Here is a 19,301-nt window from a genome sequence, read left to right on the forward strand (position 1 = left end):
GAAAATATAAAAAATAATTTGGAGTAAGTTTAGAGTGTCATATCATCTCCTTGAAGCTCTCCTTTATATAGATATTAAAAAAATATCTTAATTAAATATTTAAAAAAATAAAGTTTAAATAATTAATAATAAAAATGAATAAAAAAATTAGATTAAAGGAAAAAATAGTTATTAATAATAAAAATGAATAAAAAAAATTAGATTAAAGGAGAAAATAAAAAATATAGTTTGGAGTAATTTTAGAGTGCCACATAATCTTCTTGAAGCTCTCCTTTATATATATATATATATATATAGATATATATAGATTAGTTATTTAATTCAAAAAATATCTTATTTAAATATCTAAAAAAATAAAGTTTAAATAATTATTAATAAAAATAAATAAAAAAATTAGATTAAAGGAGAATATAGAAAAAAATAGTTTGGAGTAATTTTAGAATGACACATCAACTCCTTATTAATAAAAATGAATAAAAAAATTAGATTTAAGGAGAAAATAGAAAAAATAGTTTGGAGTAATTTTAGAGTGCCACATCATCTCTTTGAAGCTCTCCTTTATATATATATATATATAGATATAGATGCTATGTGTGTATGTTTATTTAAAATAAATAAATAAATAAATTAACAATTACTTCATAATATATGTTTATTTTTTTATGCTTCATTATAATAAACTAAATAAATTAATATACACATAAGTTTTTTCATTGGCTACGTTTATTATTTTGTGCACAATTTTATTCACCATACCAATAAAATAAACAAATTTGTTTATTAAACAAAATAATAAAATAAACAACTTTGTGTCTAATGTTTATTTCTTAAAAAAAAAATTAAAAAATATGTTTATTTCTATATGTAAATGTGTATTTTTTTGTATTTCATTATAATAAACATACTAGTTAAATTGACTGACTATTAATATCCACATAAATGTATATATCAAACTTGTGCCATGTTTATTTTATAGTAACGTATTGGAATTAACTAGCAAAATAAATAAACATTTTTATCTCTGTATATTACAAACAAAAAAACAACAACATTGTTTATTGATGTGCGTTTCGTCAACCTCTATTTTTTTTTTTTCAGATCTCAAGTTAATATATTTCCTTATGTCTTTGAATGATTATAACTCTTTCATAACTGTTTTTACATGAAATGTATATATATTTCTTAATAATATGTAATAATACGGTCGATTTTATTTGCCGAAAAAAAAATATGGTTGATTTTATATTTATTTGATATCAATTTATATATAGTATGTCCTTGATTTAAGACATTAATAATGTATACTATATATATTTTTTGAGTATAGGATGTTATAATTAAGTTTTTTTTTTTTTTTTGTATATATATTGTATGTTCCAAACTTTGTTGTATATGAGTAAAAATTGCCATATTTTTTATTTACATTTTTACCACTAATTTATGCAATTTCTCATTAAAAACATTTTCTTTGCTTTTTATTTATTTATTTATATAAATATTTTTCAATAAAAATTAAATGATTTGTTGGGTTTTATAAGTTAAATTAAATGACTTTGTTGACTTTTGTGAGTTAATTTGCACTTTGTATATAGAAGCATTGTAAAAATGAAATTTTTTAAAAATATGACTTTTATACCATTAATATGCAAAATATAATAATTATATTTTTCTTAATTTGTATGAGAAAATTTATCAAATAAAAAGTTTAAGCATGGGAAATACAATTAGTAGTAAACTAAAATATGGAAATGCCACATTTTTTTTATCATAATTATGTTTTCTTTGATTTTGAAGCTAATTTTATTTTTATTTTTTCCTTAATTTTTTTTTTATTTTTTCAATTTTTTTCCTTACTTATTTTTTCTTCCATTTTTTATTTTTTTCTATCAATTTTTTCCTTCATCCTTTTTTTCTTTCTATTTTTCCAGTCTTCTTCTTCTTCTTTTCATTTTTATTCATTTATCTATTTTTTTCTTTCATTTGTATTGTTTTATTTATTTTTTCAGTTTTCTTCCATTTTTTTTCATTCTGTTTTTTCTTCAGTTTTGTATTTATTATTTTCTCCTTCCATTTTTTTCTTTTTTCACACATATGAGTTTTTTTTTCTTCTATTTTTTTTTTCATTTTTTTCTACCAATTTTTTCAGTCATATTTTTTCTTTTCATTTTTCCATTATTTTTCTTCTTCTTCTTTTCATTTTTATTTATTCATCTGTTTTTTTTTTCATTAATCATTTCTTTTATTTTTTTCATTTTTGTACTTATTATTTTCTCATTCCATTTTTTTCACACATATATTTTAACATTACATAATTATTTTACTATTTTTTTTATGTATTATTGTGATTTTTTTTTATAATTTTTTTCCAATATATGTAAAAAAATTCAAATCAACATTTTCTTTTTACTGTAACACTTATAGGAATACCAAAATTTGGAAATAAAACTAATAAAAATATAAAAACATGAATAGGTTCTTTGTATGTATATTTCTGGGGGTAACCAGTTACCTTCTCGTTCTGGTGTGTGTATATTTATGGTTTCTTTATGGTAACTGGTTTCCTATGTTACTAAAATCATAATTACTTATTCTTCCTTTTTTAATGAAGTGTCCATCCACTTTTTCCTTAAAATTTGATGTTTCTTTTCATTTTTAATATGAGTAACTCGTCACTCATCTTAGGTAACTGGTTACCCCTCTTATGGCAAAAAATTATTTTTATCAGGATAACTGGTTACCCCTCCTGGTACATGTTATTTAACCTAGTTCTAGGATTTTTTTTTTTATATAACTGTCAAATATCAATCAAGGAACTGATTACCTTACCCAAGATTTGAAAAAAGAAACGTACAATCTAAAAAAAATGTTCATAATAAATAAAAAACAATTTAAAAAAAAATTTGTAAAACATCTAAAGAAAAATTTAATATAAAATTAGTAATAGAACAAAAAAAAAAAAAAAAACAAATAAGCTAAAAAAATAATAATCAAATTACAAACATAGCCTTTAAATTAATAAAACTTGATTATGAGTAAAACTATGGCATAAACCAACTTTTGTACAAAAATATGAGAAACTAAACCCATAAAAGTGAAAATTCTTAAAAAAAAATGGCATATATTAACTTTTTAAAAAAAAACCATATTTACAAAAAAAAATATTGTAAAACATCTAAAGAAAAATTTAATATAAAATTAGTAATAGAACAAAAAAAAAAAAAAAACAAATAAGCTAAAAAAATAATAATCAAATTACAAACATACCCTTTAAATTAATAAAACTTGATTAGGAGTAAAACTATGGCATAAACCAACTTTTGCACAAAAATATAAGAAACTAAACCCATAAAAGTGAAAATTCTTAAAAAAATGGCATAGATTAACTTTTTAAAAAAAAAAACCATATTTTTGCATATTCTATTAAAAATCTCATATAAAATATGTAATTTCTTCTTGTAAAAATTGTGATAAATATAACATAGGCTCATTTTTTGGGCCAAAGGAAATGGTATAAAATCACAAGTCCAAAGGCTTTAATGAACCAATATTTTTTGTGGTTTTAAGACGATGTCGTTTTTTTGTCTTTGAGAGTTGTTGTCGTTTTCAAGATGGGATATCGTTTTTCATTAGGTAATCTGTTTGTTTAGTTGTTGTCGTTTTCTTCTTTTGAGGTCGGTTCTTGTAAATTTTGTCGTTTTACACTTATTGTCGTTCGTAATTATTGTCGTTTTTATAAGTTTTATCATTTTGTACTTATTGTCGTCTTTTTAAAGTTTGTCGTTTTTATAAGGTTTACTTTTTGAACTTATAGTAGTTTTTATAAGTGTTGCGTTTTGAACTTATTGTCTTTTTATAAGCTTTGCGTTTTGAACTTATTGTCGTTTTTGATAAAAGTTGTCGTTGGTATACTTATTGTCGGTTTTCACAGAGTTGTCGTTTAGTGAGATTCGTTTTTCAAATCTGTTTCCATATAGTGACAAATACCATATATTGCTTAAAGTTCCCCCAATATTATTAGCTGTTTGTTTTCATATGCTTTAATAATAATAATAATTATTATTATTATTAGCCAGAATTTACAGTCTAATTAATGATGCTCAATTTGTTGTTACTTGTTAGTGGTAGAATATGTCAATTTTGATTTTGGGATATTTTTCATTCATTGTATAATTTTTTTTATTTTGACTATAAGAAATGTTGAGATAAGAAGTATTTAGGAAAGTTATTAGCCTTATCATGAGTTTAAGGCGTCGATCTAGAAGACAAGGTTTGTATAGTGGTATTTTTCTCTACGGAGGAGAGCACTATCTCTGTAACGCCCTACTACCCAGGGACCATTACATTGTGTATTTTAAATAGTACTGAATGAGTTATTTGACTATAATTGTGTAACTAAATGTAATTAATATTTTAGAGTTAAAAATTTTGGTAAAAGATACAAACATTTTACTAAAACGTTTACTGTACACATTAGGATCCCAAAATATTTTTAAGAGATTAATTACAATAAAAGAGTTATGACCTGCTGACCTAAGCGACAAAATAAGGTTCGACCCTAGTTCTTCTTTAAACCATCGGTCGTGGTGGTCGAGCAGCCACATATGTACACATCGTCACCTAAGCTCTCAAACTCAAGGATGGTCCAACTTTCTTTTACATTTACCTGCACCACATAGCACCCGTGAGCCGAGGCTCAGCAAGAAAACTCAAACATGCTCATAAGCAGATAATAACATGTCACCAAATTATAATAAGCATGCCTAGCAGTAATAACCATATTTATGCATGTTAGGCAAGTGCAAATATATGATTATGGGGTCCTGTGCCCTGAATAGATGACTATTAAGTCACTCTGGGGTCCTGCGCCCTGAATAGATGACTATTAAGTCAATAAGGGATCTTGTGTCCTGACTAAATGACTATTAAGTCAATTTGGGGTCCCGAGCCTTGAATAGATGACTATTAGGTCACTCTGGGGTCGTGTGCCCTGAATAAATGACTATTAAGTCAATCTGGGGTCATGCGCTTTGAATAGATGACTATTAAGTCACTCTGGGGTCCTGCGCCCTAAGCCATGTGACGTTCCAGTCACCTGAGCCTTTTAGCCCTAACTCTAAGTAACTAGCCTTAGACTAGCCAAGCGTTTTAGTTTTCTTCGACCAATAGGTCGGTCGAGCATATAATGCTCCTGTTGATTAGATTTAATCATATCGACCAGCGTTCAGTATGCTATTGCCGCTCTTGACTCATAAGTCAATTCCATACGACCAATGCTCAGTACTATTGCCGATCCGATTGATAAGTTAGAGCTTCAAGACCAGCACTTAACACCATTGTTGTTTTTGACTAATAAGTCAGTGCGTTGCTCAGATAAACAATGCATTCAAGCATTCATAATGCAACAGATATCCAAGTATAGAACAATCAACATACTTCAACAATAATCATGTATGTCACATAATGTGTGCAGTTTTCTTACCTTTGGTCAAAACAGAAGTTACCAATAAAACGACCATTGAGCATGATTCCAAACCCCTAGCAAACACCTAGTCACAACTATAATATAGAATCCCGTAAAAAATGAGTAAATAAAGGCTTTCAGACTAAGTCCTAGCCTCCAAGACGTCGAATCCTACTAACTGGGTATTATGATCGATCTCAAGCCCTTAGAGTTAAGTTCCCACGACTAAAAACCAAATCTGGCCAAAAAGGCACAGGCGGGCCGCAACTTGGCCCTGGGGGTCGTGGCGCACCTCCCTGACAGAGAGCCTTCTGCCTGGGCTTTAGGGTACGAGCCGCGACTTAGCCCTCTAGAGTTGCGGCGCGCCCCCCAGGCAGAACCCTCCTGGTTCTGGGTTCACACAGGTCTCGACTTCTTAGAACAAGGTCGCGACCCAACCTCGAACCTAGCCATTTTCTATGTTTTCTCCCATTTAAAATCCTCCAAAAACCTATCCAAACATATCTAAATCTCAAAAACAAAGTTCCCAAACATCCCAATGGCCCAAAACCATAAAATCCCAAGCCTCAAACAACCCAAAAACTCATCAAAGTATAAAATCCAATCAAAGCTTAAAAACACTCAAAACTTAAAGCTTGGATTACATCTGATTGATTCGTTTCCCAATTAAATCTTCCGGCTAATAAGCTTCTAATCTTCCCTAGAATCGTTAGGACTCTAACCTTGCTTGAATCCGAGTCCTAAAACTCGAGTTTCCTTCGAAAATGCGAACGACGTCAAAAAGGGATATAGGGAGAGAGAGAACGCACTGAACGTTCTTTTATGTTTCTGATAGGTTACTTCGAGCTTAAGTAACCTCAAGCAAATCATAATGCTCGGGGTCCCAAAAACGCCATCCGGCATAAAATAGTCAAAATTATCAAAATTCCCTCATGATCTGACTAACTTCCAATATATCATCAAATAATCATTCCCATTACCCAATATCTTAGTAATATGCTAAATACCCAATATACCCCTTGACTCACTCCGAGTCAAGTATGAGTCTCATTGTGACTTTCCCATTAGCTTACTCCCAAGGATCGTCTCATGCCAAGTAACTCAAACATATCTACATAGTAATGTAGTACCACACACATACCACATATATGTCAAATATACCCATAACGTGCCAAATTACAAAAATTACCCAATTAATCATAAATAAGCCCACATGCATATTTAATACACCAAAACATGCATATCAAGTCATATTATAATATAACTCACATAATCACATAATGATGCACATATATATCACATAATCACATAATTCTATAATTTGTCATCTTGGCCCCCTAATCAAAGACCTAAGCCTTATTAGGAAATTTTGGACGTTACAATCTCAAGGTATAAAATGTAAAAAAAAAAAAATTGAGGGGACCAAATACATAAATTTTTTAAAGAAAATCAAGAAAATTTTAATAAAATATTATATAATTGTTTTTTAAAAAAATTGAAGGAGGGGCACCATCATTTAGAGATGTTTTCATTTTTAATCTTACTTTAAAATTAGTATCAAGAGATATGTACGGGGATGGGAGAACTTGTATCTTTTCCTTTTAAACAATTAAGAGTAATTTAAGTTTTTTTGATTACTTCTTACATCACTACAAGAAATGTAATTATTAGGGGTGGATGCATTAGAGGTGGACTTGAATCCGTCTCTAATAAGAGGGATATTAGCTGTGGACCTAGCAGTCCACCACTTAAAGTTTTTGTTGACTGCGTTTTTAGCCAACGACGTGAGCACGTCAATAACGACAAGCCTTCAAGAGAAATCAAAACGACAACAAACGGTATAAACAAAAAAAGTAAAGAACACAGGAGATTTTTATAGTGGTTCAGCCCCGATTGTCGGTAATAGCCTAATCCACTTAGAGTTGTGATTTATAAATCTATACTCAAGATCAGATGGACTATGCCAACTGAGTTTCTTCAGTATAAATTGTGAAAATACAATAATTCTCTCTAATTTCAGCACTTTCTCTCTCTAGAATAGACAGACCAAATTTTATCTCTCTAGAAAGAAGAAGCAGAACGAAGCTCATCTCTCATCCCATAAACTCTCTATTTATAGGCTTGGGATCCTCAACTGATATCCCCTTATGATAGGGATATTTTATTATATTTATTACATTTAAACATTCAAAATTCGAAATGTAACAAACCCCCCATTTGTGGGAAGAATGAGAGATTCCCGTGTATGTTGTTGGAGTTGTGTCTGACTTAGTCTCCTCTAGCTAGTTGGTCCACCTCCTACCCACTACCCATGCAAGTGCTGGTTGAACATGCATGGTGGTAGGATATGCATGGTGGTAGGACATATTTTTGGTGGGTTGAACGTGCATGGTGGTAGGACATGCACTTCTCTCCTCTAACATGACACTCTCCTCTAGCATGCCATGTTCCTCCTTGAACTAATCTCCTTGCTTCTCCTCGGACCAAGGTGGTCCGAGGCAACCTCCTTGGCACCCCACCTTGGACAACATTGAGGCAACTTCCTTTAGCATCCCCCAAACATGTCCGATCGAACATTGTATAGCTCTCCTTATCAAAATCTAACTCTCATTCCTCTTGCATGAGACTCCTCCTCCTTAGCTACTTACCTTGGACACGTTCGAGCCAACACTTAGGAAATCTTGGGAGGCTTGCCTCCTACATACCCTTGGGGTCTCTTAGGACCACATCCTCCTTGGGGTCTCCTAAGACCACATCCTCCTTGGGGTCTCCTAGGACCACTTCCCTTAGCTCTTCTAGAATGCATTCTCCATTTTTTGGGTATAACAGTTTTTATTTAAAAAAAGCATTAACGGCGGACCAGAAACTATTAGTGGCGGAGAGTTCGCCAGTAATAACGTGTTTTGTTATTGTGCATGTCTACAATATTAAAAAAAAATTTAATTATTAAAATGTTTTAATGTATATAAATACAAAAAATCTATTTTAAGAAATATCAATTTTTATTATATTTTTAAGCTATTCTTGAAGAAATATGTAAATTTATGATTTTTGGTGTTTTGATATTTTTTTTTAATAAAGTTATACTAAGGTGATTTCCAACCACATATCACCAATTCTATTTTAGTGTTGTTTTTACAAAAAAAATAAAATAATGGGACACTGCAGCAACAACAAACATGTATTTTAGGTTTTTTTAATATTAATATATTTTAAATATATATATATATATAATAATTGTTATGATTCAATAAAATAATATTATAATAATAAAGAATATATTTTGTTGTGTAACTTTTGATTGTAGTTGGAATAGAAGAAAAATATAGTAGTAGAATTCTACCATTTTAATTTATATCAACACCAAAATAACTTTTGTTAAATAGTTCTCACTTTTATTTTTTAAGGATTTCTCATACACTATTGCATATAAAGATAAGTTCACTGTATTTTGTTCAATTGTTTAGACTTAGGAACGTTCTTACGATCATGGTGGGAATTATGTGTATGTAAGTGCATCACATTCATCTAATCAACAAGAATATAATTTTCATGTAAAAATAATGTTTACCAGTAAAAATTAGGCAAGTAGTTATAATAAAATAAAATGAAAAATATAAATGCTATTTGTTTAAAAATGTTCCATTTTTATTTAAAATATAAAGCTTTCTTTCTCTGTGTAAAAGTGTTTGCAAATAAACTATCAATCAATTATACTAATAATCACATTAACAATGTTAGCGGATAAGATTGGATAATTTTTATAAATATGAGAGAATATTGTTCACACTAAATTTTTTAGGATAATGTTATTTTCTTATGTATTTCAATAATAATAATTAATAAAAAATGATCCAATTTATTTTTTTTAGTTTATTATTGGCAAATAATCAACTCATTTATTATTCTTATTTTTTTTTTTATATTTTTCAATCCAATCTTACTTTAGAGGATAACAAATAATTCATAATAATTTTATAAATAGGCATTAATGATGAACACAACATTACCAAGAACACAAAGTAAGTATAGAATATAGACCAAGTACTCATATTGATAAAATCATCATTAACTTTAGTTTAGGTTTAGACTTTAAGAGCCTAATAACATTACAAATATTTTAACAAAGAGAGAGCCTAAAACTATTGCATATAAACCCTAGTAGTGGTCCAGTCCAGTCCAGTCCAGAGGCAGTGAATGGAATCCACCTTTTTTATTTTTCTCCCTTTTATTTTTCCAAGTTATAAAATCATTTCTTTGAAAAATTGATAATAATTTTGAAGAGAGGGAGATTTTGGGTGCAAGAACATGGGAAAGTTTGATCCCAAAAGCTAATATTAATGAGTACACACCATGCCCACCGCCGAAAGTCGAATATCTCCATGCTTATATAATAATTGCAGCTTAGCTCATCCCTTAGCCTCTACCCAAATAAGAAATATATATATATATATATATTTAAACATGCAAGAAAAAAGTTTTTTTTCTTTTTCTATATTTATTTTTATTTTCACACTAATATATATATATATATATTAATATATAATCAAACCCAATGTTGCACGTGGCAAGAATAAGTTTGGTAAATGATATTGGTTCCTTCTCTCATGCATTCTCTTTGAGGATTTTCTTTTGGTGCTTTCTTTCTTCTATATATGTTATATGTGTTTATATTTATAACACAATTCTCATGTTTTGCACTTCTTTTAAGTTTTATCATTATCGGTGGAGTTCTTCAATGTTCTTGATTTGTAAACCGATTTTGGTATGATTTTTTTTTATAATCGTGTATATTGTAGTTGTTTAGTACAGCCTGTAAATTTTCAAAAAATTTCGAATAATTTACGGTATAGGTTCAAGCATGTTGTTGCATGCGTGACTAATTTTTTTTATGCGCTAGGAAAACAACTTAATTTTCGATACTATAATCTACTCAGAATTTTTTGAAAATTTGATAAATGCTTTAAATAGCTACAATATACAGGGTAATAAAAAAAATTACGCCGAAAACTATTCACGGGTCGAGAACACTGAGAACTCCACCAATAAAGCTTAAAAATGAAGCCCTATAAAAAAAATTGTTCTATATTTATATATGAAAAAAGCTTGTTAATATTTATATTTTCTCGTGAACACTTCGGAGACCACCAAAATATTCTCAATTTGACAAGAAATCAACGTTTATGGCAGATAAAACTATAAAGTAGAATGGTTAAATTAGAGTATAAAATGCAACTATCTCTCTTATCAAAGATAATTGATGCAAATATCTACATTCATGGATTAAGAAGGAAAGTGGTTGAGATATCATAGTAAAGTGCAAGAGAATTGAAACTTTTGAGATAACTTCACTTCAGTAGGCTATTCTGAATAAGGTTAATTTTCATGTGTTCTTCATCATTTTCATTTTTGGTTTTTAGGGTTTTTCATTGACATATCAGATAGCGTAAATTATGGTGAACTTTTCTAAAGGTGAGCCCACTATTATCTTATGACATCAATTTTATTTGGTATTAGTTTAGTTAAGCAAGGCTCTGTTGTTGCTATAAACAAATCTGTGCATGTGTATGTGTTTTTATTTATTCTATATGAACATTATAATATTATTTAAGACCTCAGATCCAAGGCTGATATTAATGATATGATTGGTTTGACTGTTCACTTTAGAATGTTTGTATTTTAATCTGCTGTGTGAATCATTTTGTCTTGTATTTTCAAGATTTTTGCTTCCTCAGCACTGACCTGTGTTTTTCTTATCAGCTTTTGCTTTCAGCATTAATAATCTTATTTTAACTTATTAGATGTTGGTTTGCACCTAACATGTCTTGTTTTATGCTTAAAGCAAAATCCATTGGCTTCTCATCATTGTACACATTTTTCTAATACATGTCTAGACAATCCATTTCAGTCATAGAAAATAATAGAGTAAAAATAAAGTAATATTAACTCTTAATACATCTTAATATAAACAAACCCTCACTTTATATACTTACAGATGGATACATGTAGTATACAAGTAACTCAACTTTTGCCCCTCAAAATAATGAAAATAATAATAATAAACAAACCCCATATGATCAAATGATGCAAAGATGAGAAAGAAGAAAAAAAAAAGGAGTTACTTACCCCTTTCCCTTCCCAAAATAAAAATAAAAAAATGAACAAAAGAAGAGAATATGCCTAGTTCTAACTATCTAATTAAACTACTACTGTAAGATCTGGCACTGGAATCTTTGTTGGATTTCTCCAGCTTAGCAAAGCCAGTATTTTTGTTTTTTTTGGGTTTTTTTTTCAGTAGGACAGGGTGGCTAATTCACCCTCTACTAGCCTTACAAAGACACAAGCTCATCATCACCCTTTTTCCCCTGCAAAAAGGTGGTTATGGGCACAACCCACAAATATTTGGGCTTTACTTGGACACCAAAACTTTAAAAAAGAGAAGAAAAAAAAAACAAGAAGAAAAAACAAGAAAAGGGTAGGCAGATTTGTTGTCCACCATCATGTTCATCAACCACATTTGCTCAGGAGCCTCCCTCTCCAAATAGGGACATTCCCAATTGAACTTTTTGTATTGAAATTACAGGATTTTTGCCATTGGAGCTCTCTATGATTGAACCACCATTTTTTTGTTTGGTACTTCTTTCCTAAAGTTTCAGCCAATTCTGCAATTTTAAAGAAATAAAAGAACAATCAGCAAACTCTCAAGGCACTAGACAAAAGTTTAGTACTAAGAAATAAACAAAAACAGCATGTTGTTACCTATTCAACTCTTGAGTTCAGTTAAGCACAATTTTTGTTTTTGCTTTTGGTGTCATTACAAAGAAACATCTCCCATATTCCTCACACGAATCTCGACGCTTCTTAGATCGCGAAGGTGCTGCAAAATCTCTTGAAGAAGATGTAATCCTTTGTCTCCTTTCTTCAAGGAGCTGATGCAATGCTTTAGAAACTCTCTGTCAGCTTCTAGTGCTTGTAGTCTCTCATAGACATGATCAACCTCCTCCTCAATAGCAACCTTCTTGCTCTCTCTTTCGAATTCTGAGCTTTGCATCATAACAAAGTCAAAACCTTCATCATTTCCATTCAAGACTTCATCTTCGTTCTCCTCCTCAGTGGCATCAAAAAAGGGAAGAAGTCTCTTGGCCTTGGCTCCCATAATTCTTCTCTCTTGATGATGATGATGATGATGCTTTCCATTCATTTCCTTGGCGTGTCCATTTGTGATTACTCCATTGCTCAAATCTAGACTGTCATGGTAGCCATTTCCATTTTCTTTATAGAGTAATTCAATTGGTTTAATATCCTCAAAATGCATGTCCTCTTCGTCGCTTTGCAAGGTAAACAACTTCTCTTCCAACACTCTGAGCTGATCTAGAATGGATAGCCTTTCTTCCTCAAAACCAGCCAAAGAATCCTCCAAGTATAGAACAGCCTCAGCAGGGGTGTTCTGGTTGCTGCTGGTGTCTTCATGGCCTTCGACGCAATCTTCTTCCTTTGCTTCATGGTTCAAATCAATGGACAATTCATCACTATCTTCAGCATTGCTATAAGACACAGAAGAAGTCCTGCTTCTTGTGATGCTTCCTTCTTTCATTCTTCTCACCATCATTTTCTCCTTTGCCTCATAATCTTGTAACCTTTTTCGATACAATTCAAGCTCCTTTTCTAGCTCTTGGTTTTCCCTCTCCCTCTTTGTCATAAGGTCATTCAAAAGCTGCAAAGCTTCCTGGTCATATTCTGATTGCTCTTCCATCATCCGTTGGTACTGCAAGGCTTCCATTTGCATTGCTGCTTTCTCTTCCTGAAGTCTGTTTATCATCGCCATCGTCTGGCTGGCTGCCACTGCAGAAGCACTCCTCTCTTCTTCAAGCTCTGCATATAACACGTTCAAGGCCTTTCGTTCAGATTTCAGCACTGATTTTAGCTTCTCCATGGTAAGGATTCCGTCGCCACCACCTTCAATGTCACTCATCACACTTCCATCCAAAGACTCTTCTGCTCCTGATTCTCTTCTCTCAAGTAACAGCAACTTCTTGTGCAACTGGTGGAGACTGTCCATGGAACTTGGCGTATCAGGAACTCTTTCTTCATCAATATCATTGAGCTCTAAACCGAAAAATAAATGATTGCTTGTTTCTTTGTAGTTTGTTTCAACTGATAAGGTTTTGAATTCTACTAATCCCTCCTCAGCTTGCTCAAAATCTAGTATTGCGAAAGAAAAAAAAACAAACTTAATAAACAAAAGTAGCAACAAAGGAAAGCTCAACATAAAAATGCAGTAGTATATGAAATTGATTTGTTACCATGATTATCATCACAATGCAAGTTGACAGAACTCGAAGAAGGGTCTTCTTTGGATTGAATTTCATCATTTGGTTCATGATCAGGAATGTCTGTCCCTATTGAGACTTCTCCATCAATCTCATAACTTAGCATATTATCCTCATCCCCAAAGGCTGCATGAAATGTCAAAAAGAAAAAAAAGTTCATATACATTGCTAAATCCTATCCAAGTAACCAGACACCAAATTAAACATAAAAGGCAAAATCAAAATGGGGTATGATTTAAAACTTCAAAGCAATTTAAACATACCTTGATTAACGTACAAGTCACTTTCTTCTCCTGACATAGCTTGGCCATTGTCATTTTCGCAGTCTTCATCCTCGGAGAGGGTTTGAGTTCCTTGAGCAATGAGAACTTTCTGAAACTCCCTTATTTCTATATCTACTTGGTCACCATGAAAGGCAAATGAGTTCCTCCTGCTCTCAACAAAATCAGCTGATTTGATGCATTCATTCGGAGTAAGTAATTCTAAAGTATTTTCTGTACTGAGCCAAGTTTCGGTAATTTGTTCAACTTGTGCCACACCAGACATATCAAAATCCAATATCAAGTCTTCTTCATTACTAGATTTTCCTTGCTCTTCAACCTTGTAATCGAGCTGAGTTAGATTCTTTTTGGAAGAGAATTCGACTGGAATCAATGTACAATCCTCCTGACCAATGTAGAACTCCAAATGTTGAGCTGGAACATCTTTGTTGCTAGTTTTGTGTACCGTACTCAGCTCACAAGGTTGATCACCCAAGAAAAACTCCAAATTGTACTCTTCAATGGCTTCTTCTTCTTCTTTTACTTTTTTCTCTGCTTCTTCTTCTTCATCATCTTCTGCTTCTTCTTTTTCTTCCTCGTCTCTTTCCACAACCTCATTCAATTGTTCATTCTCATCAGCTAAGATTTCTCTGCACAAAGACTCATCTTCTCCTGAACTTTTCTCAGCATCAGAAACAACCTGGTTTCCTCTGTTTTCTTCACTACCCTGTTCTTCTTCTTCTTCTTCTTCATGATTTTCAGTCACGAAATCGGATCCGCTACGATCCCATATATGATCACCATCATCCGTTTGAGCCTCAATCCCAGCTTGATCAACCAAATTCTCCTTCTGGGCATAATCCAAAACTCCCCAAGAAGGCTTAATCAGAATACAAGGAGGGTAGAATTTGTCCTTCAAGTTCACACCACAGCAAGAACAATCGAAACTCTCTTCAACAACCTCTTTCTCATCATCAACAAGATCGCCACCTTGGATCAAACCAATTTTCTTCATCCATGGAAATAAAGCAAACTTATTTGACCATTCATGTGAAGAAGAAGAAGAAGAGGACAAGCAATCCTCGCACATATCTCGCGACTCAGCGAGTTTCCGGTGATTTGAGCAGTAACCCAGCTCAGAAATCTCTTCAGCATGAGCTTCGCAGATAAGATCTCTATAAGAATTCTTGCTTTTTCCAGGCTCAAATATATGATCAAGCCTCGAACACCATAGGCAAGGCTTTTTAAGGCCAAAGTAATCTGCGAATTTGATGATCAGATAAGAAAACAGAGAATTTAGAAGCAGAAGAACAATCAGAGTCCATTCAAGAACAGCATAGACCAAAATAAGAGTTATCTTATTAGTGTTTCTATGAAGCATGGTTGCAAACTTGTTGGCAGCCATTGATGGTACTCTGTTTTTCTTCTCTTTTTTTGTCTTGGTATGTACAGAGATAGATAGAAATAGATGATTGAAGAAGAAGGAAAAAAAGGGTTATTTTTACAGATTTTGGATTTGGAAAATTTTAAGAAGAAGACAGAAAGATTTGAGAGAATGTAAAATGAAGAGAGAGAGAGAGAGAGAGAGAGAGAGGGAAAGGAAGTAGATGAAGAAGTGGTTTTATGTAGACAGATTAAAGGTTTGAGTGGAATGACAGCCAAAGAAGACCCATATAGTAGAGCTCCAATAAAATTAAAAATTAAAAAAAATTTAAAAATTAATAATATTAAGAAAATATAAATTGGAGTCAAAGAAAATTAAAGAATGTTTCTATCTTTCTTTTATGTAAAAAAATAAAGGTTTCATCCAATAAGCTATTATTGTGAGATATTTTACTAACCAATTGACATTTAGAAGAAGAAAAATAAAAAGAGAGAGGAAAATGATGCAATAGATTCTTGTTGGAGTGAAATAATATTTTGGGTACAATTTTTTTTTTTTTTTAAAAAGTTTCATTCATATATAAGGTACTTAATTATTGATTTACATTACTAGATGTTTGTGGAAGCAACTTAAGAATATTTATGTTTAACTCAGTTTTTTTTCTTCCAATTATATATATAAAGAGGAGTAATTAGGAAAAATAGAATATATTATCATCACTTTGTAAAATTATAATATTTTAGCAGCGAAAGTACTAAATATTTTGAAAATTTTGGGAAATAGTAAATTTTTTTTGTGAGAAAAGTACCCAATGTTCACTTTCGTTGGTATTTGTCAGTATCTAGCCTATTGGATATTTTTCTCACAAAAAAAGTTAGGTACTAATTCACAAGTTTTCCAAAACCATTTGGTACATTTGTCGCTAATTTTCCTATTTTTAATAAAATAGTTTTTGTTTAGAATCCAGACAGGGTGTTAAGAATTTTTGATAGAGTGTCTAAATTTTTTATAGGGTGTTGAGAATTTTCGATATGTGTTAGTAGTATCTAGAAGGTTATTTTATAAAAATATTAAAACAAAATTATTTTACAAAGTACATATAATCTCAATTAGGGATTATACTATTTTGACTCTGTGTTTTGTAAGATTACCTGTTTTGATTTTATATTTTAACAAATTACTTTATGAACTCTAATTTTATAAAATAGTTCAAATAGACTCCTAAACTCAATTTTGATGAACACAAATATGAATATAACAATACCATTGTCAGGCAAAATAATTGTGTTTTTATTATGAGTTGTTAGTTTGATAAATTATTTATGATTTTAGTTCAAAAACTTTGATCAAAATTAAGTCCAGAAGTCTATTTGAACTATTTTACAAATATAAAATCTAAAAAATAATTTATCAAAATACAAGATCCAAACAAGTAATGAGACAAAATACAGTGTCCAAAAAATTATAATCTCTAATCCCAATTATTAAACGTCCCAAAAAAGATTGAGTTGAGGTGTGTTAAATAGGGTTTAAGTGAGTGTTGTAAAACCCCAAGTAATTGAAATTTTTTTAAGCGGCTATGTGTTATGTTGTGGTGATTCCTTCTGCCAAGTGACAGCTCCAATTCATTATTCTATTTTAAAAATTTTGGGCAGCAAATGGGTTGGGTGGCCCATCAACCACAGCAATGAGTTGGTGGGCCACAATCAAAGTAACGTGTGGGCCCAGTTTGGATCCAGATGCTTTGCTAAAGTTCATTATGGAAGTCTATTTCCCATGAAGCTTTCATAATAGGACTCTTTATATTACTTTTTCATATTTAATTTAATTTAATTTTACAAGCTCCTCTCCTGTCCGGATTATAAGTAATTGGTCTTGTAATAATAATAAAAATATATATATATCTATATATTTTATTTACTCCATAACTAAACAAGCTATTTCATCTTTGTGTTGAGTATATAAATATGCCATTTTCAAAAGTTGATTAGCTTAGCTACCATAATTCTTTATTTGTTATTAATATATTCTTAATGCGTTTCTAAAATGATCAAAATTTCGGAGACCAAGCTAACCTACTAAAGAAAAGGTATAATATTTCTCTTATTTTTATTTTGTATAAGTATAAATTCATATTATGAAGTAGAAAAATATAGTGAAAAATCTCAGTCCGATTTTTTTTAATGCTAAACAAGATGTATCGAACTCAAAATTTATTATAAACTTTTTATAATATCAATTAAGTTTCCTAAGTAAATTACTCCCGGTTATTCAATTATTTAATTACCAAAGTCAAAGCATATATAGTTTTTTTTTTGTGATCTTCATAAAATAAAATTATGTATTCAACTCTCCTAAATTTTATTTATTTTTAGATTTTGACCCTCTGAAATAATTCTCTGCCTTCGTTTATGAGTATAGTCTTACTTAGAAATATTAGTCGTATTCAACATAAAGTAGGAGCATGTCATGTGATAATACACTCAATTTTGCACAAAATTATTGTAATTAGGCAATAATTAGATTAATAAATAAGCAAAACATCACATGTGTTAAGTTAATTACCCAAAAATTCACATGAAGTAGGAAAAAATATGTCCAAAGAAGATTACATCTAAATGATTTTAGTATATTTATATTATGTGAATATGATTAACATGAGTTACAATAAATAATCCATTAAAAGTTATAAACACTTTGTCAAATTTATTCTAGAGTGGCGATTGATTAAATATATTTTGGTAAAGGACACATGAGCCATATCAAGTCATATTTGATTTCTAGTTCTATTCAAATTTATTTGAGCTAGTTCATCCAAAATTGAATTCATTTAAAAGCTTCTTTTATATTATGGGTGGAGTTAAAATAATAGTAATTAATCTTTTTTTTTTAAATAGTTTTTATTTCCTTTAGTCATCAATAATATTGATGGGGCCATCTTTGGTGAACAAGGTGGATTTTATGTCTTGCTGGGGGCCATGACACCCTCAACCATACCAGGCTGATCTGCCCAACATTTAAAAAAAAAAAAAACAAATTAATAATTATTCTTTAATCTTTGTAATTATTTTTCCAAATAGAGCTCTTTCTACATTAACCTCCCACTTAGTCTACATTTTTTTGAATCAGATCATGAGTACTAATTGATCATCAACTTTAGCAGCCTACAATAGAGCTGAGGGATTTGAGTCATATTTGGTTTAATGTGTGATATATTGGCGAATTTTTTTATAGGCCCTTCACTTTAAGTTTTACTGGTGGGACTCTCAGTATTTCTCGACCTATGAACAATTTTCAGTGCGATTTTTTTTATGACCGTATATATTGTAGCTATTTAGAGTCCCACCGGTAAGGCTTAAAGTGAAGCTCGTATAGGAGAATTCCCCTATATATATATCTATTGGCAAAAAGATTTATTTTTTTAAAGTTATTTTGCATTCTAATTTAGTTTTAATAATTCTTTACAAAATACTCTCTTATAATTTAGATAGCTAGTCGAAAATTTAGACAGATGGTCGAAAAATTCAAACAATCGGACGAAAATTTTAGATAGCTGCTGGTCGAATTTTAAACAGAGAAAATTTTGCAAAAAATTATTAAAAGTAAGCCAGAATGCAAAATCCCTTTAAAAATATATGTCATTTTCACCTATTTCTATATGTATATATATATATATTCACTATACAAGTTTTGAAATTGGCCAAAAGTCAACCGAATTGGAGATATTAATCTTTTGTAGTATATTCATTAATAAGTTTTTATTTTTATTTATTTTTAATTATATATTCACACACTAGCCCATTTATTAAAGTAGTGTGAAGTGTAAACTACTCTCTCATTCTTTCAAAACAATTAGAAGAAAATCA

At 30.5% G+C, this 19,301-nt stretch overlaps 1 protein-coding gene across 1 annotated transcript; it reads right to left on the reverse strand.

Annotated features, from left to right (window-relative positions):
* Positions 1 to 11,426: 11,426 nt before the first annotated feature.
* On the reverse strand, positions 11,427 to 15,661 carry LOC133821974 (myosin-binding protein 2). Its single transcript, XM_062254161.1, has 4 exons — positions 14,055 to 15,661; positions 13,765 to 13,917; positions 12,221 to 13,663; positions 11,427 to 12,123 (listed from the first exon to the last, which is right to left on the reverse strand). Exons 1-3 carry the CDS (start codon positions 15,454 to 15,456, stop codon positions 12,276 to 12,278), a joined length of 2,943 nt encoding a protein of 980 aa, XP_062110145.1. The 5' UTR covers positions 15,457 to 15,661; the 3' UTR covers positions 11,427 to 12,123; positions 12,221 to 12,275.
* Positions 15,662 to 19,301: the final 3,640 nt, after the last annotated feature.

The sequence above is a fragment of the Humulus lupulus genome, chromosome 3 (assembly GCF_963169125.1).
Source record: "Humulus lupulus chromosome 3, drHumLupu1.1, whole genome shotgun sequence".
NCBI lineage: Eukaryota > Viridiplantae > Streptophyta > Magnoliopsida > Rosales > Cannabaceae > Humulus > Humulus lupulus.